Source organism: Aulostomus chinensis, chromosome 6, assembly GCF_037954235.1.
Source record: "Aulostomus chinensis isolate RoL2024-O1b breed Wild chromosome 6, RoL_Achi_v1.0, whole genome shotgun sequence".
NCBI lineage: Eukaryota > Metazoa > Chordata > Actinopteri > Syngnathiformes > Aulostomidae > Aulostomus > Aulostomus chinensis.
In genome coordinates, this window is record NC_141325.1 from 16671990 (window position 1) to 16687477 (window position 15488).

Below are 15488 nucleotides of genomic sequence, written 5' to 3' on the forward strand. Positions count from 1 at the left end.
TACACAGATAAGCACTTTGGAAAATGAATAGAAAGCTACGCACTTATAACCCCGGTGAGCAGATGGTGGGCTCACCACCTCTGAGGCTGAAACAAACAAGCCGAACAACGTCGACACCAGACGGTCGTGGTGATCCACTTTAAACTTAAGGTATTAGTAATTACCAATACTCATTCATATCTACTTTAACAGCTCAAGCTATGGAACCTTAGCCGCTCAGCAAAGAGGAAGTGTCATTTCTGCGTGACAGCAGCGCGAGCTCGTAACCGTTGACGGAAACAACACGGACAATAACACAAACGGAGAAAAAACACTCACCTCAAGAAAAACTAGTCCGTGCTTCGTACTTCAAACGCATATAGTCTGACTCTGAAGATGTCGGTGTGATTTCGCCAAGTGTTGTCAGTTGGTCTGGACTTCCTGAATGACGGAGTAGCACGAGCACAGCCCCTCGCCCGCGTTTGACAGCCACTTTGACAGTCGGGCCGGAAATAAAGTTGGCTCGCGCTTGCAAAAAATATGTGCACTTGCCTGACAGTGTTTATAAATGAAACCACGACAATTTGTTTCATATTTTAGCTTTATTAGTTTACCCATATCAAATGCATATAAATATGCAAAATTCAACACACTTTAGAATTGAAATATTTTTCTAGTTATTTAATGGTTAAACAAATACACAGGCAAATCATTAAAGATGCATGGGCTGAGTCATCTCATCTCTACTTCAACTTTTAAAGGTGGCAGCTTAACGACTCTCCTAAATTTACTAAATGCCATGCTGCCATCTGCTGGAGGTGTTTTGAAATGCGTCCTTAGGACACTTGCGGTGTGTTCCTATATTGAGAACCAGTTCCAACAGGAGCCGTGAAGTGCAAGAAGAAAATATTTGTAGGAAATAAAATACAGGGAACGTTATTGTGTTACGAAAAAATACGTTTATTAGTAATTTAAATGAATTATTATCATCAGATATTTGACATGGATAAATTTGTAAAACTAAAATGCTTCATATGGAAAGTCATCATGTGTATACAATTTGTGGAGGATTAAAACAAGACAATAAAGCCCACATTTTTAATGCCATAGAGATCCTCTTAAGATTCAAGAAAAATACAAATAAAATTGTAATACACAAGTTTACTAAATATTACACCATTTTATTACCTTTCATTCATTTTTTAAATTCAGTTTTGCATGGCTTTTATTCTTTTTTTCTTAATTTGCAACTTCTTTTACATTTCAAGGTCCTCATTATGCCCCTGCAGGTCAAGGCTGAATGCGGCCTCTATCAAAATGGTAACGGGATCATATCTTGGAGATCATAACTTGGGAGCTCCCAAATAGGGTGTATAACAATCTTTAGGGCATTAAATATTAAAAAATAAGAATGTTAAATATGTGGATATCTACAAGCTTAATACAATACCCATATTTGTAAATTTTAATATTATAAAGCCATGAAAATTCCCTACTTCTATTTTTGGCACTATTTTTGGGTAAGGCTTACAATGCAATGTTTTGCATTAAATAAATATACATTCACACTTGACATGAAAAGTAAATGGACACTGAAGAGAATAAAAAAGATAAATAATTTTAAAAAGCTCCTCATTCTGTCTGACAAATACATTTACTGAGGAAGGAGCCAACAGACGCATAATTGTACCAATTGGTGTCATGTACCTGACGTATAGTTTGTCAGTCTGTACATCGGTAATGTATTGTTACACTCGTAGTTATGATGTTACTTCTCCCATTATAGTGAAAGAGTAACGTATTGTCATTCTAGGATTTCAGAATGGGCATCTCACATATCAGATTTCACATTTAATTCAATTGTAATTTTATAGCAACAATCCATAACTGTGTATAACTATGTGAGTTTATTTCAGCTGTTTCAGCCCTTGGCACTTGTCATGCTGTAGCGCTGATAATTCCCTGCATTTAATTATAGGGTCTTTGCACCAGTTGGTGCTGTAGCCCTAAATAAAATTAGGTATCACCTACATAACAAGTGTTCCCAAGAGGAAGTATATACAAAGGTGGATAATAATGGTCAAACCGCAGAACTTGTAGAACTCTGACTAACGTTTATGTGCACAGAGCTTCCGTTTATGTTTACAAGCTGAAACCTATCTCACTTAACATTTCTGTCTCTTTAATAGAATGTGATATTAATGTCAAACATAGCAATAACATCCAAGATACGAACAGTGACAAGCTCTTTATCTGATGAAACAAGGATAGGATTTTTAAGAAACCCATTATATTGTAATATATAATACATCAGAAAATGGAAGATATTTGCCACATCAGAACGATTATGCACATTTGAATGTAATTCATGCAGCTGCACAACTTCAGAGATCCCTAATGACATGAACTGCCACTCTGCTCAAATTAATGGGAATGGGAATGGAAAAGAGCCCTGGTCGTACACGCCTCCTGCAAATATAATAATAATAATAATAATTATTATTATTATTATTATTATTATTATAAATTTTATTTTAAGGTGCCTTTCTTGGCACTCAAAGTCGCCATACAGAGCACATATATCAGAATATCCTTCATCAGTTACATTATGACCATGAACAACAGTAATATAGATGGAAACTGATGCCACTCCATTCAAGAGTTGTATCTGACAATGTACTGGAAACTAAAGAGGTCGTCTTCATTCACTACTGACCTTTTTTTGTGTATTTATAGTTGAAATATGAGTGTCAGTAGAAGGATCTTTTAAATGAAATGATTTTTATGCGTTGTATCTCAATAAAACTGTCGATATACTCAATATGGCAAGCATAGCAACCGACGGATAGTATATTTAGCCAAGAAAACAGAGAATAATATTAAGTCATATGACGCTTTTTCAAAACTACTCCCGAATCCAGAACTATTTTCGGTCCTGCATGAATTCTTTACCCTAAGCTCTTTACGGTCCCTTTACCTCTCATAAAAAAAAGTTTCATAATCATAGCAATAACCTCAGTCTTGACTTCCTCCTATTTCAACTCTCATTTAGAATCAAGCGGGAGCCCAAACGGCACTCCATACAGTATGTGATGTTCGAATATATGCCTTTCTACATGTCAAGACGCAAAACTTAAATCACCAAAAGAGGACATACCGGTTTTATACTGGTCTTCAATATATCAGGTGTATTATTTTGACTGCTTTCCACGAGCAAATATACGTTTAAATATTATTACACTTGAATACTTTTCACATTATATTCAGGCATAAAACTAGACAGCTTGATTGTCGGGGGTCCTCTCAGTTGTAGGCGCTGATCCAAGCCGCAAAACACAAATCGATTGTTTATTTTGTGTTTGTTTACATTTTTTGCGAGAACAAATGGCTTCAACTTTGCTATCGCCTATGGTGGATTATTACAACGATGAAGAAGAACTTGATAGCGTGGACGACGACGACGATCGCAGTTTTAGAGGAAGAGATTCAGAAGAAGGTAGTGTTTTAAGAATTGACTAAAAGCTTCCCGACTGTCGGGCTCTGTCTACTTGTTGGAAATGCAACGGAACGCGCGATTGTTGTATGGAATGATTTTTATTAATGTACGTGCGAATTGATTATTGAGGTGGGCTTTATTGAAGACTAATGGCTCGCAGAGTGCATAATATAATATTTTTGTAATGCCTTCACTGTCTGTTCTCAAAAGATGGAAAAAAAGTATCGTTTTATCCAAACGAGATTCTGTCTCACGTTGTTAGCTTGCTAGCTACAAGTTTGCTCTCAGCAAAGATTCCGTCCGGTCAAAAACAATGTAGGAACCGGTGATTTGCACTGTGTAAACGTTTTATTCGAATGTAACGTTCCCGATGCCAGTTGAGCTCATGGCTGATAGTAATACGTTCTTTGTTTACACGCTACGTTATCTGGCTAACATTTCGACACCAACCTCCGTGTGGTTAGGGTCGATCAACATGGACTAAAACTACTCGCTACTTATTGTTAATGTTATTTTGCAGTTCAGTTTCAGACAAAATTTCGTAGTTGTCAAATGAAGGAATCGTTTCAGTTGACCCGGTTAAATAATTAACAGAACTCATAACATGCATTAATACTAATTAGCAAACTAGCTACGTAACGTTAGCTCCCAACATTGACAGATCGCAGTCAGGCGAAAACCTGCGTGCTGTGCCCACTGCACTGCCCTTTCCACACCATTCAGTGAGACACGACGGGATTACAGTGAAAGAGAAAGAAAGTCAAGAGGAAAGCAAGGAGATGACAGCACTTCAAGGTTAGCTAGTTTCCTGACGCTAGCTTCCACTTGCACAGCTGGCTCTCGATTTCTACCCCAGACTTGTCGAGGGTTTTCGCGTAACTACATAAGGTAGAATTTGGCTACTCTTCACACAGCAAATGAAGCTAACCTACGTTAGCATATTAATGCTAACCGAAAATGAAAGCTGCTGTGTCAGCTAAATAGGACTGGGCCTTACCCTTCTCATGTGACAGGTTTTGAACCGATTGTCATGTACGCTGGTTATTATAAACTAGGTTTCCTGGTTTGCCACAGCATACCCTTGGTACAATGCTAACATGTTAGCGTGCTTTATCATTGGAGAGTGGGCTGACAGCACGGCCAAGTTAGCCGGTGATCACCCTTCCATGCGGCAAATGCTGGACAGTCAACTATTGCTCGTCAAGTTAATGTAATTGAGTGACACTTGCGAGCCGGTAGTTGTCGTTCCGTTTTCTTCTTTACCCGCTGGAATTTTCGGATTGTTGATAATATTATTAAAGTGTACCAATGGCAAACTTCGACTCCCCATGCTCTCCTAATTTAACAAACCAGGAGGCATTCCCGACCAGGGTGTTCACCATTACCTTTCCAGTGCCACGCACGTCTTTGGAGACGCAGATATCTTTGCTATCTGACTGTGGACTCAGGTTACCGTTTATCGCATTGTAATTATCTTGAAAAAGCCTACCAACCTGTTATTTATACAGTGTTAGTACATATTATGTTTAGGCAGTTAGCTCTTTTTATTACTTTAGCTCAGTTTATACTTTTTCAATTTGAACAATGAAATTACCTTAAGTGTCTTCTCTCCCATCTTCCTTGCAGACACAGAGGATGCCAGTGAAACAGACCTTGCCAAGCATGATGAAGATGACTATGTGGAAATCAAGGAACAGTAAGTCTTTTAACAACACTAAGCTTTTATTCTAATTACTTTACAGAGAAAGATGGTGTGGATGCAGTGTTAAGTTTGGTTTTTATCTCATTTCAGGATGTACCAAGACAAGCTGGCCTCCTTGAAAAGACAGTTGCAACAGTTACAAGAAGGTAACTGCTTGGGTTTTTATCTTAGGAATGCAGAACAGGAAGTTGTGGCTGGGGTAATCATCATAGTTACTGTTTGAGTATAAATTTGCTGGTTTTGTCCTTGAAAAGCAATAGGAAACGGCCTTTTATTTACATCATGCTGTCCTCTATCTTTAATTGATTTGTGTGTTTGTTGTTTATTGATGAAAACTGTTTCTGCAATGCGGTATAGCGTGTTTTAAAGGAACAATTTTTCACAACCAGCTGTCTGATGAGATTATCATTATCTATCCATCCCTTCATTTTCTATGCCACTTATCTGTGGAGGGTTGGGGGGGTGGAGCCTATTCCAGCTGACATTGTGTGAGAAGTGGGGTTCACCCTGGATGGGTCGCCAGTCTTTCACACGGCTATCAGGAACAATTAGGAGCTAAGTATCTTGCTTAAGGATACTTGGACATGGTCACTGGGGACAGGGGGGATTGAACCAGCGACCCTTCGGTTGCTAGACGACCACTCTACCTCTGAGCCGCCACGAGATTATTATTATTGTGATTATTTTCGTCATTATGTGTCAGAATAATGTCATCTAGACTGGGTGGGAATACTATGTCTGAGATGTAAACATCGTTGACACAGAAATTTGACTTATGGTAATTACCTTCTTTCTTCAGGCACGCTGCAGGAGTATCAGAAGAGGATGAAGAAGTTAGACCAGCAATACAAAGAGAGGCTCCGGAATGCAGGCAAGTTGAATTATAAGTAGTGAGAAGCAAAATACTGCATTCTCATTACTGTAGTACTTCCTCTTTGCTTGGTGAGTAGAAAACCTGCAGTGAAAAATCAATTTCATGGCGAATCAGGAACACAATAATTCCCTTTTTTATTTCAATGAATTGGTGCAGTACCTGTATTTTTTTTGGGGGGGGGGGGGCAGGGCCATGATGATGTCACACAGCATCACAGCTATCCAGAATAAAATGAGATAAAGATGGCTTTCATCATCAGCACCCTGACAAAGAATGTGGTCAGAAGTAGAAATAAAAACCGCTCCTCCAAACGACTCCAACCTTTATGCTGCACTTCACTGGGATTCCAACGGTGCATCACACAAAATTTGATGTTGGTCGAATGTTGAGATAATCATGGAACGCAGACACGCAGAAGAGATCTCTTGCTTTAAGATAATTTCTGAACCTTTCAAAAGAAAGCTGAATCCATCGTAGTATAAACTGCTGCTCATATATTTCTATATCTGAAGTGTTTTTCAAGTGTTATAAACGTGAGAAGATAAATAGTAACCTCCTACATGATCCATCCATCAATCAATCCATTTTCTACCGCTTATCCTGGTCGGGGGGGGGGGGGCTGCAGCCTACCCCAGCAGCCTACCCCAGCAGCCTTCTGGTGAGAGGCAGTTCACCCTTAACAGGTCACCAGTCCATCTCAGGGCCAACACATAGAGACAGACAACCATTCACTCTCACAGTCACACCTACAGTCAATTTAGAGTATCAATCAGCCTCGTCCCCTCTTGATGTCTTTGGACTGTGGGAGGAAGCTGGAGTACCAGAGAGAACCCACACAGGAACAGGGAGAACATGGAGACTCCACACAGAGAGGTCCTGTGCTCCAGGCAGGGCTCGAACCCGGAACCTCCTTTGATGACAGTGCTAACCACTGCACCACCGTGCCGCCCGCCCTACATGATGATGAAATGAATTGCTATCACATTTGCACCATCCTGTCTTTCTGTCTCCAAATTTTCCCTTTTCCATCATTAGATTGTGCGATAGATTATGTTCAGCATTTTCCTTTATTACCTGTGTGTAACCCCTAATCGCAGAGTCAAGTAATGACCTGCAATATCCCCTGTAGGGGACAGTAGTTTCAATTATAAATCATCATTTCCAACTCAACAAAATAGTTGACAGGGCAAATCTCTATTTAAAAAGGTACTTTTTGTTACTCGAGGCATTATTCCAATCACTTGGCTGATATTTGCATTATTCCTTTTCCTCGACAGATCTTTTTCTTCAGCTTGAGGTAAGCTTTGTAGATTTTGCTGACAGACATAAATTATATGGAACTGACCGTCTTGGTTTTGCAAGGTTAACATACAGCACTTTTCAGTCCCTACTTTTTCTGTCACATCTGTCTCTGAATAACGTGCAGACAGAGCAGGTGGAGAGGAACTACATTAAGGAGAAGAAGGCAGCAGTAAAGGAGTTTGACGATAAAAAGGTGGAGCTGAAGGAAAACCTTATAGCGGAGCTGGAAGAGAAGAAAAAGATGATCGAGAATGAAAAATTAACAATGGAGCTGACAGGCGGTAAGGGAACTAGAACAAAAGAAAAGAGGGCTGGTCATGGTTTTGTCCTCATTAATGTCAGACTTGAGGATATTTCTGTCTGTCTTTTAAAAGTATACATTTTGGAAGTTGTTTTTAATGACTTTTTAGAAGAATTTACTGTAATTTCTTCATAATTGGATTTCAATTTATCATCATGTCCTCAATCGCAGACTCTATGGAGGTAAAACCCATCATGACCCGGAAGCTGAGGAGACGGCCCAATGATCCAGTCCCAATACCAGACAAACGAAGAAAACCAGCACCAGATATCCTTCACATAAATGAACGTCTGGTTCCATCTGTCATCATTCTGCCCAAGCTTGTTTGTATTTCTTTAAGCTAACCATACTTGTCGTGGGTACTCCTAAACCGAGGCAGCAGGACTATGCCCCTCCTAACATGGGGGTACACCACATTTGGGTTGTGTGTATGTTGCTACAAGTTTGCTAGCTCTGAGTTTATTGGATCATGTTAGCTACCCACTGGTTTCTGAAGCAAAAAATGATATTTTCATGAAAGAATTCAGTTACATTTTGTCCTGAAGTCAGTTTGAAGCCGCCAAGCCACCCTCCTTTCAAGTGCAAACGGTTCCTTAACTCTCCAAACCGCAGCTAAATTATTTATTAACAGATGAACAAATAATGGAAGATCTAAGAACATTGAATAAGGTAATTTAAAGCTGTAGCTTCACAATATGCATGTGCTCGTCAAGCCTTGATTTTTGGTCATGCAGTCAACATGCCAATATGTTCTCATTGCAGCTGAAGTCACCAAAGCGGCCAGGTACGTTTGTGTCTACCTTTTGTGCTTCATTACAGGTTCTATCCTGCAGTTGTGCCATAAACATGGAACTATGATTATATACTAGAGTTTGCACAGTTATATTATCCCTGCCATTTTTAATCCTCCTTCTCCCATCTTTAGTGTCCCCCTCGTCTCCAGAGCATGTCCCCTCTGTTCCCATGGAAAGCCCATCCCAGCGCTATGAGGCCCGTATCGAGGAGGGGAAACTTTACTATGACAAAAGATGGTGGGTTGTATTTTTCATCCGTCAGGTGTTTGCTTTGACATTGGGATGTTCCTCCTGTAAACCTGCTGCAGCACAAGCAACCACTAGATGGCCACATTGCTATGAAAATGGTGTGTTTTCCTCATTGGCTTGAAGGCACTGGATTAAGGTGGGTTTTCAGCAGACCATTTGACCACTGCTTTTATGGCAACCTCTTTTTGTGTGGCCTATCATTTAAGATACTTGTAGTTAGGAACCGCCCAAGAGCTGTTGCTTGTACCATTAGAAGAAAGCCGCGGTGCAGCTGTCTGCTTTTATGCAGACAGAAAGAGAATGGAAATCCATGACCTGCTGCAGCTTTTATACCCTCTTTTGAGCGCAGAGACTGCAGCAGACATTTATCAGTACATAGATTGAATAGTACTAGAGGCTGGAGAATAACATGTTAGAAGTTGAGAGAACTGTAAGGTTAGCACTTTTCTTTCAAGGCAGGGTCTCATTTATTCATTGTTTCAGAAGATGCTGGCGCTGAAAAGCCTTTTCAAAGAGCTGCAGGGAGACATGCGTCATTATTCTTCAGTTCTTCCTGAAGGATCAAAAGCTTTGGTTGTCTGTCTCTTCCTAGCTTGGTTCTAATCATCCTTTTAAAAAAAAAAAAGAATTTTTTTTTTTGACTCATTTACACCTGGTATAGTAATGCAGTTGTTATCAGACACTTAATCCAGGTAAAGAATAATGCATTAATTTGAAGGTGTAAATGGGTTTTAAGCTGATGTGCTGACCATTTCTGGAGGTCGTCTTGATTTCAGTTTTCAGATCTTTGCTAGGTGACGATCCATGTAAGGGGCTGGCATCCTTGTCTATGTAGCTTTTGGGCTCTAAGTCATTGTATCCAAACCCATGAGCCACCAAGAAAATGAATGCTCCATCGGGGGACAGTGCTAGACGTAAAACTGGACAGTTCCTACAGAAATAGATGGTTCAGCCGATCTGTGAATGCATTTTAAAACCAGAGGGCACTTAGAGAGTGCACAGATCTGCCAAGGAGGACTCAAACAGGCTCGGAGTAAAAACGGTGCCGTGTTTTTCCTTGGTTAAATGGATTTGCCCTGAAATTTCATGGGTTCTTCAAAGGCCCATGCTGCACCCCTCCATCATGTTTGGTGAGATTTGGCCTTATAGTTTTGCATAATCCTAACAAACGCTTCTGAAAACATGACCTTCTTGGCAGAGATAACAAATGAATGGGCAGTGCTAATGGAAAGGAAGACATCCATAATCATACAGACACCTGACCTGCAGGTGATTTGCTGCCACATCAGACGCGTGTGCATGTTTTGCACTGGAGAACAGAGATGCGATCTTCGCGACAGTCACAAGCACACACACACAAAAAAAAACAAACATAGGTGGAAATGCAAGATTATGTGTTGGATTCAGATCACATTTGTGTCCCCAACATAAATGAGGTCGTCCTATCTCTCTAAACCTCATGTCAACAGCCTAGTATTTCGTCATTAACGAATTATGTGGTTTTTTTTTGTTTTTTGTTTTTTTTTTGGTGTGTGTTTTGCTCACAGGTACCACAAGAGCCAGGCCATCTATCTGGAGTCGAAAGACAACACAAAGATTAGCTGCGTCATCAGCTCAGTTGGGACCAATGAGGTGAGATTCGGGTTTTGTTGTTGTTGTTGTTCTTCCTGTCACATATTGGATTGGGTTTCCATCTTATTAAGTTTCTTAAAATTTTCACATGCTGAGTGTGCTCCATAAAATTGAGGCTATTCCATTTTTTTCTTACTGTCAATAAATCCTTTGAAAAAAAATCAAAACAGATGGCAAGTCAATTCAACATAAATTAGTTGTTTTAATTCATTTCTATGAGGTAAATGACCAAACGGTCAGAAAATTACGATTTCCATAGTCCGGAATGACAGTACAGTGATGGTCTTTGGGTTGTAAGTCAGGACATTTTAGAATGTTATCTTTATGAAACAAAAATCAACAATTTTCTTATATTTCATGACCGTGACCAATTTATGAATTGTTGAAATAATTTACAGAGTAATCAGTAATGACAATAACTGTTTGTTGCAGCCCTGGAATACATTTGGGTCTCATAAACTAACAGGGGCATCTTGACTTATCAGTGGCGGCTACTTCCAAGCCGTCTATTTCTATTAATGGTAATATACTGACTGATTACCTTTTTCATTTCTCTTGCAGATTTGGGTGAGAAAGACAAGCGACAGTACAAAGATGAGGATCTACCTGGGGCAGCTGCAGAGGGGAGCGTTTGTCATTCGTCGACGGTCGGCTGCGTGAAACATTACTCCCTCCCCAACCCCATCTGTTCAATTATCCATCCATTCACCACGTTCCCCGTGTTTGCTGCGTCTCTGAGTTTGACATGTAGCCTCTTATTCATCATTCACACACACACAAGCAAACACACACTGACTTTAGTTGCCAAGGTTGTCTAATCTGATTTTTATCCCAAATAAACCAGATTCTGGTAAAGAAACTGTATTCCCAGCATTATTTGTCACTGCGGCACTCCTGCTGTCAGCATCTTTTCTAAATGATGCAGACATATTTCCTTTTATCATTAAGTTATTTTTCTTGAACATGTCTCATCCTGTCTCCAAGCCTTTCAAACTGTCTCACTGGTGGTTTGTAACAAAGACTAAAAAAAAAAGACTGCATTTGTGGTATTGTTTCCACAAATTTTGCTGATTAAGGCCTGGACCTGTCTCATATAATTGCTTCTGTCGAGACGAGAGGTTTGTTCATGTTTGTATCATTAGTCCCTCGACTGAAGAGGTTGGTTTCCTTCTACCTGGAAGGAAAAATATCCATTTACAGAACAATACGCCTTTTTCGCTGTCATCACGTTATCGTGGCTTCTTGCTACGTGACTGCTGCTTCATAACATAACATGTTTAAGACTCTTGTATTGAACCTTCAATTTCATTTTTGGAACAAATGTATTTTTTAAGTTGTTACATTAATATTTTGTCTGTAAATGTCATTGTCTCCATATGTGAATAATCTGGATTAAAGTGTATTTGCATGTGGAGGAAAAAGTGGGTTTACTTTGTAAGGTGATACATTTATTAAAATGTTTTAAGCTTTTTATTTGATGAAAGTATTCCCTGCGTTAATGACTCTTGGATACACACACGTTGGCATTAAAGTTGACTTCATAATAATTAGTGGAAAATGTAATATTACATCCAGAAAGACCAGACTACAATAAGCATTTTTTTTTCAGCACTATACATTCAATTTATCACTGATACTGGCACATCCTTAAAATCTATCTTGTAGACTTAATAATGTCCTGTATAACATCCACCAAAGATATGTTTGGCATGTTTGCCTGCAGGATGTTTAGGATTAACTGATGAATGTTTATGAAATTTGATGGGAATCTAGGCAATATTACAAGGAACAAGTGATAAATTACTGGAGGTTATCGGCATCAAACTAGATTCTGAATTCTGACGACAGCTCAAGGCCTTTGAAAGAACTATGAGCAGTGGTTGCCTTGTAGTTTGTATGTGAGATTTGTTAGGGCAGCCATACTCTGCTTTTTTCAATGTTGCGCCCTCTATTGAGCAATATGTAAAGAAAATCCATCCATTTTCTTCCAGTTATTCCTGTCAAGGGTCACGGGGGGGGGGGGGGGGGGCGCTGGAGCCTATCCCAGGGGCTTTCGGGCAAGAGCCAGGGTTCACCCTGGACGGGTCACCAGTCCATCACAGGGCCAACACACAGAGACAGACAACCATTCACACTCACAGTCAATTTAGAGTATCAATCAGCCTCGTCCCCTCTTGATGTCTTTGGACTGTGGGAGGAAGCTGGAGTACCAGAGAGAACCCACACAGGAACAGGGAGAACATGGAGACTCCGCACAGAAAGATCCTGTGCTTGTGCTGGGGCTTGAATCCTTTAAACTCCACAAAGAAAAATCCCACACCCACACCAGGACTCAAACCCAGATCCTTCTTACTGTGAGGCAACAGTCCTAACCACTGCACCACTGTGCTGCCTGTGTAAAGAAAAGTTTTTCAAAAATACATTGGGAATCATCATGTCTTATCACAGTTCCACTTCTCCTGTACTGTTGCTGCTATCAACCATCCCTGCGTTTGCTGAATTGGGTGACTGTCATCCCAGACCACTGCTTGCTGAAAAGCTTGTGTGTCCTCTTGCTTTAAGCACAAGACATGCTTTGCTCTCCCTCACTCAATGACACAGCCTGACAATTACTGTATTGGTATGCTGCACAAAATGCAAGGCTCATTTCTGAAGGCGGGATGTCCAGAAGCTGTCAGGTGTGATTGCTCCGTCTGTTGTGAAGGCTTGATATAAACTGAATGTGATGCCCATCTGTTCCCCTCATGCCTGGCTTTTGCTTAAGGCTAGTGCATAAAAGCACATGGTCCGCAGTGTATTAGGCAGTTTTATCATATCAGTCTAACTGCTGTATGATATCAAATCAATGTCTGATAATGACACCTGCCAGCACAAATATATTTTCATTAAATATGGCACACACTAATTGCTCCACATTTACTTGAGTGGGTTTTCCTGTTTAGAGAGATCACACTTAAAGCAATACTTCCCCAAAAAATTTAATTTGCTAAATTTGCCTCACAGTTAAGTGTCCTTATGTCTCAATGATGTCTCCCCCCCTTGCATGACTTTAACATGACTCCACAATGCACAAAAAAACTAGCAACATGCTATTAGCTTGAAGCTAATTGGAGACCAACTACTAACAGCAGCAAAATGACCCATTTAAAATTTTTCAAAACCACTGTCCTATAATAATGCAACGTGTCTTTATGGAGCCAGTCACGATAATTATTTCAACACACAATTCTTAATCAAGCTAGTTGTGCAAAACAGGAAGTGTTCTGTTGTTTATTCTAAACTCAAATCCAATTGTTTGTGGATTACAGAGAATACCATTGGATAAAGAAGACATGGATTATTCTGGACAACATGCATTAGAGTTTCCAAACTGACATTTTGTACAGTTTTGCTGTTGGTGGTAATTCTCCTGTAGCTTTATGGCAATCTGTGCTAGCTTTTTCTGCATTCTGGAGCCACTGAGAAGTCATGAAGGGAGGGAAAAAGCATGTTTGGGAGGTGAAGACACCAAACTGTGAGTCTCTGAAAAGGCAGATTACACTTTTTAGGTGAAGTAATGCTTAAATTTCAGTCTGCCTTTTCTACACACACTGATAAAACACACTTAAATGACATTTTGATGACATTAAAGCAAGTAATAGCCATCAGCCTCCTGCAGGAGGCTGTTTATTGCCTGCTTTCTTAAATCAACATGCTGAGTAAGCATGGGGACTAGACAGCGCACTTCAGCAAGTTGACAGTCCTCTGGTGATGAATTTGTTTTTGTCTGTGCTCATCTATTCACCAGTGAGTAAAAACACCTGCTGACCATCACCATGCAAAAACAGAAGTCCCAGCATCCCTGCAGTTGTGGATTGGGTCCGTTGGTAAGTCTCCCTGGTGCTGTTATACTCTTTGGTGATTATTGCTTGTGTGCATAAAAAGTCACCCAAGGCATCAATAAAAATCCCCCAGCAGGCCCAGTCTCTGAACTCAATTCCCTCTTTCATCCTCTTTCCCCTAAATTGAGCATTCGCTCCACTGCATGTTAGCTCTACGTTGCACGGCTTAAAGCAGAGAGCTGCATCTCGTTTTGCACTATCTGGTGGGAACTGAGTATGATCCAGGCAGACATAAATTTGCCTCTGGTGCTCCGAGGAGAGGATGGTTGGTACTTGACAATCCTACTGGTCTGTGTTTGTGTGTGTGTGTGTGTGGGTGTGTGTGTGTGTGTGTGTGTGTGTTTGTGTGTGTGTGTGTGTGGGTGTGTGTGTGTGTGTGTGTGTGTGTGTGTGTGTGTGTGTGTGTGCCTGTTCTTCCAGTTTATCACTCTCTAACAGGTTTGCACTGAGGGAGGAAATAATTTACTGCACAGCTCCTCATTTGACTCTTGATATTTGACCCTGGGTCATAGAATAGAGTAGCAGCCTCACTGAACCATTTGGCAATACTGATCGTTTTAAACATTCATGTTGTGAAGTTGCTAGTGCTCATTAGAGAATCAGGTCATCGCTTTGGTTATTTGTACATACTCCACTATTCTGTTTAGCTGCTCTTTTGATGTTTTGTGCAAGTCAGCACAACATCAAGCAGGCCAAAGTTAAATAAGGCAAGTATTTGAGCTTATCAAGTGGTCTACTGTATTTTCTTTAAAAATCTGCTCATTTATTCAAAGGTCCTTTTATTTGTGGTAGAAAAGCTGTCCTTAGATTCTCTTCCTCTGTATTTTTGAGGTCTCACTTCAATTGTTTCCAAACAAAACAGAAGCAAACAATTTGATTAAAGTTTAATGCCCCTTATCGGGTTATTAGTGTGTTTTTCGCTAACAATTGAATACAATTAGAAATGGAGTCTCTATGTACTTAAAACCTTTTAACTAAATAATTCAGGGTCATGAAATCAGCAATGTGTGACAAAAAAGATAATGAAAAAAAATCAGATTACTATAATCAGACAGAGGGGGTCAGTGTTCAAAGTTTCCCTTTCGATAGCATGTGTAACCATCATTTTGCAATGAAGTTTTAACCTCCCTCACATAAAATGAATGAGATTATTGATTGAAGCGTGTGGATTGTTGTCAAATTCCTCTGTGTGTGTATATATATATATATATTTATATATATATATTCAGTATGCCCACTGGGTGAGGCTAATTTTGTCTGTATTCTGAACCTACTTTG

The 15488-nt window shown here is 39.9% G+C and overlaps 2 protein-coding genes across 7 annotated transcripts in view; one reads left to right on the plus strand and one right to left on the minus strand.

The window, feature by feature from the left end:
• taok3a (TAO kinase 3a) overlaps positions 1-5198 on the minus strand; it is a 70284-nt gene extending 65086 nt beyond the window's left edge. The window contains exon 1 of one of the 4 annotated variants that reach the window (XM_086206826.1): positions 5070-5198. The gene's annotated coding sequence lies outside the window, so the exon portion shown is untranslated. Of the gene's footprint in view, positions 1-43; positions 192-318; positions 479-5069 lie in introns of those variants that run through there. The other 3 variants (XM_086206823.1, XM_086206824.1, XM_086206825.1) reach the window with 3 other exon arrangements.
• On the plus strand, positions 90-11802 carry suds3 (SDS3 homolog, SIN3A corepressor complex component). Of its 3 annotated transcripts, none has more exons than XM_086206831.1 (12): positions 90-150; positions 5102-5171; positions 5268-5323; positions 5977-6048; positions 7329-7348; positions 7478-7634; positions 7826-7921; positions 8262-8323; positions 8417-8438; positions 8580-8685; positions 10245-10329; positions 10891-11802. In XM_086206831.1, the coding sequence occupies exons 3-12, from the start codon at positions 5269-5271 to the stop codon at positions 10987-10989; spliced, it is 774 nt and encodes a 257-aa protein (XP_086062957.1). In that variant the 5' UTR covers positions 90-150; positions 5102-5171; position 5268; the 3' UTR covers positions 10990-11802. The 3 variants fall into 3 exon arrangements, with proteins under 3 accessions (XP_086062957.1, XP_086062955.1, XP_086062956.1); XM_086206829.1 differs by lacking the exon at positions 90-150 and adding an exon at positions 3269-3475; XM_086206830.1 differs by lacking the exon at positions 90-150 and adding an exon at positions 3527-4270.
• The last annotated feature ends 3686 nt before the right edge of the window (positions 11803-15488 follow it).

What these genes read in the sequence shown, in the direction of transcription:
- suds3 (XM_086206829.1), top strand. Translation starts at nt 3,364, where the DNA reads ATGGCTTCAACTTTGCTATCGCCTATGGTGGATTATTACAACGATGAA. An exon ending in AGGAAGAGATTCAGAAGAAG is followed by an intron (nt 3,476 to 5,101) that starts GTAGTGTTTTAA and finishes TCTTCCTTGCAG; the next exon opens with ACACAGAGGATGCCAGTGAA. An exon ending in GAAGTCACCAAAGCGGCCAG is followed by an intron (nt 8,439 to 8,579) that starts GTACGTTTGTGT and finishes TCCCATCTTTAG; the next exon opens with TGTCCCCCTCGTCTCCAGAG.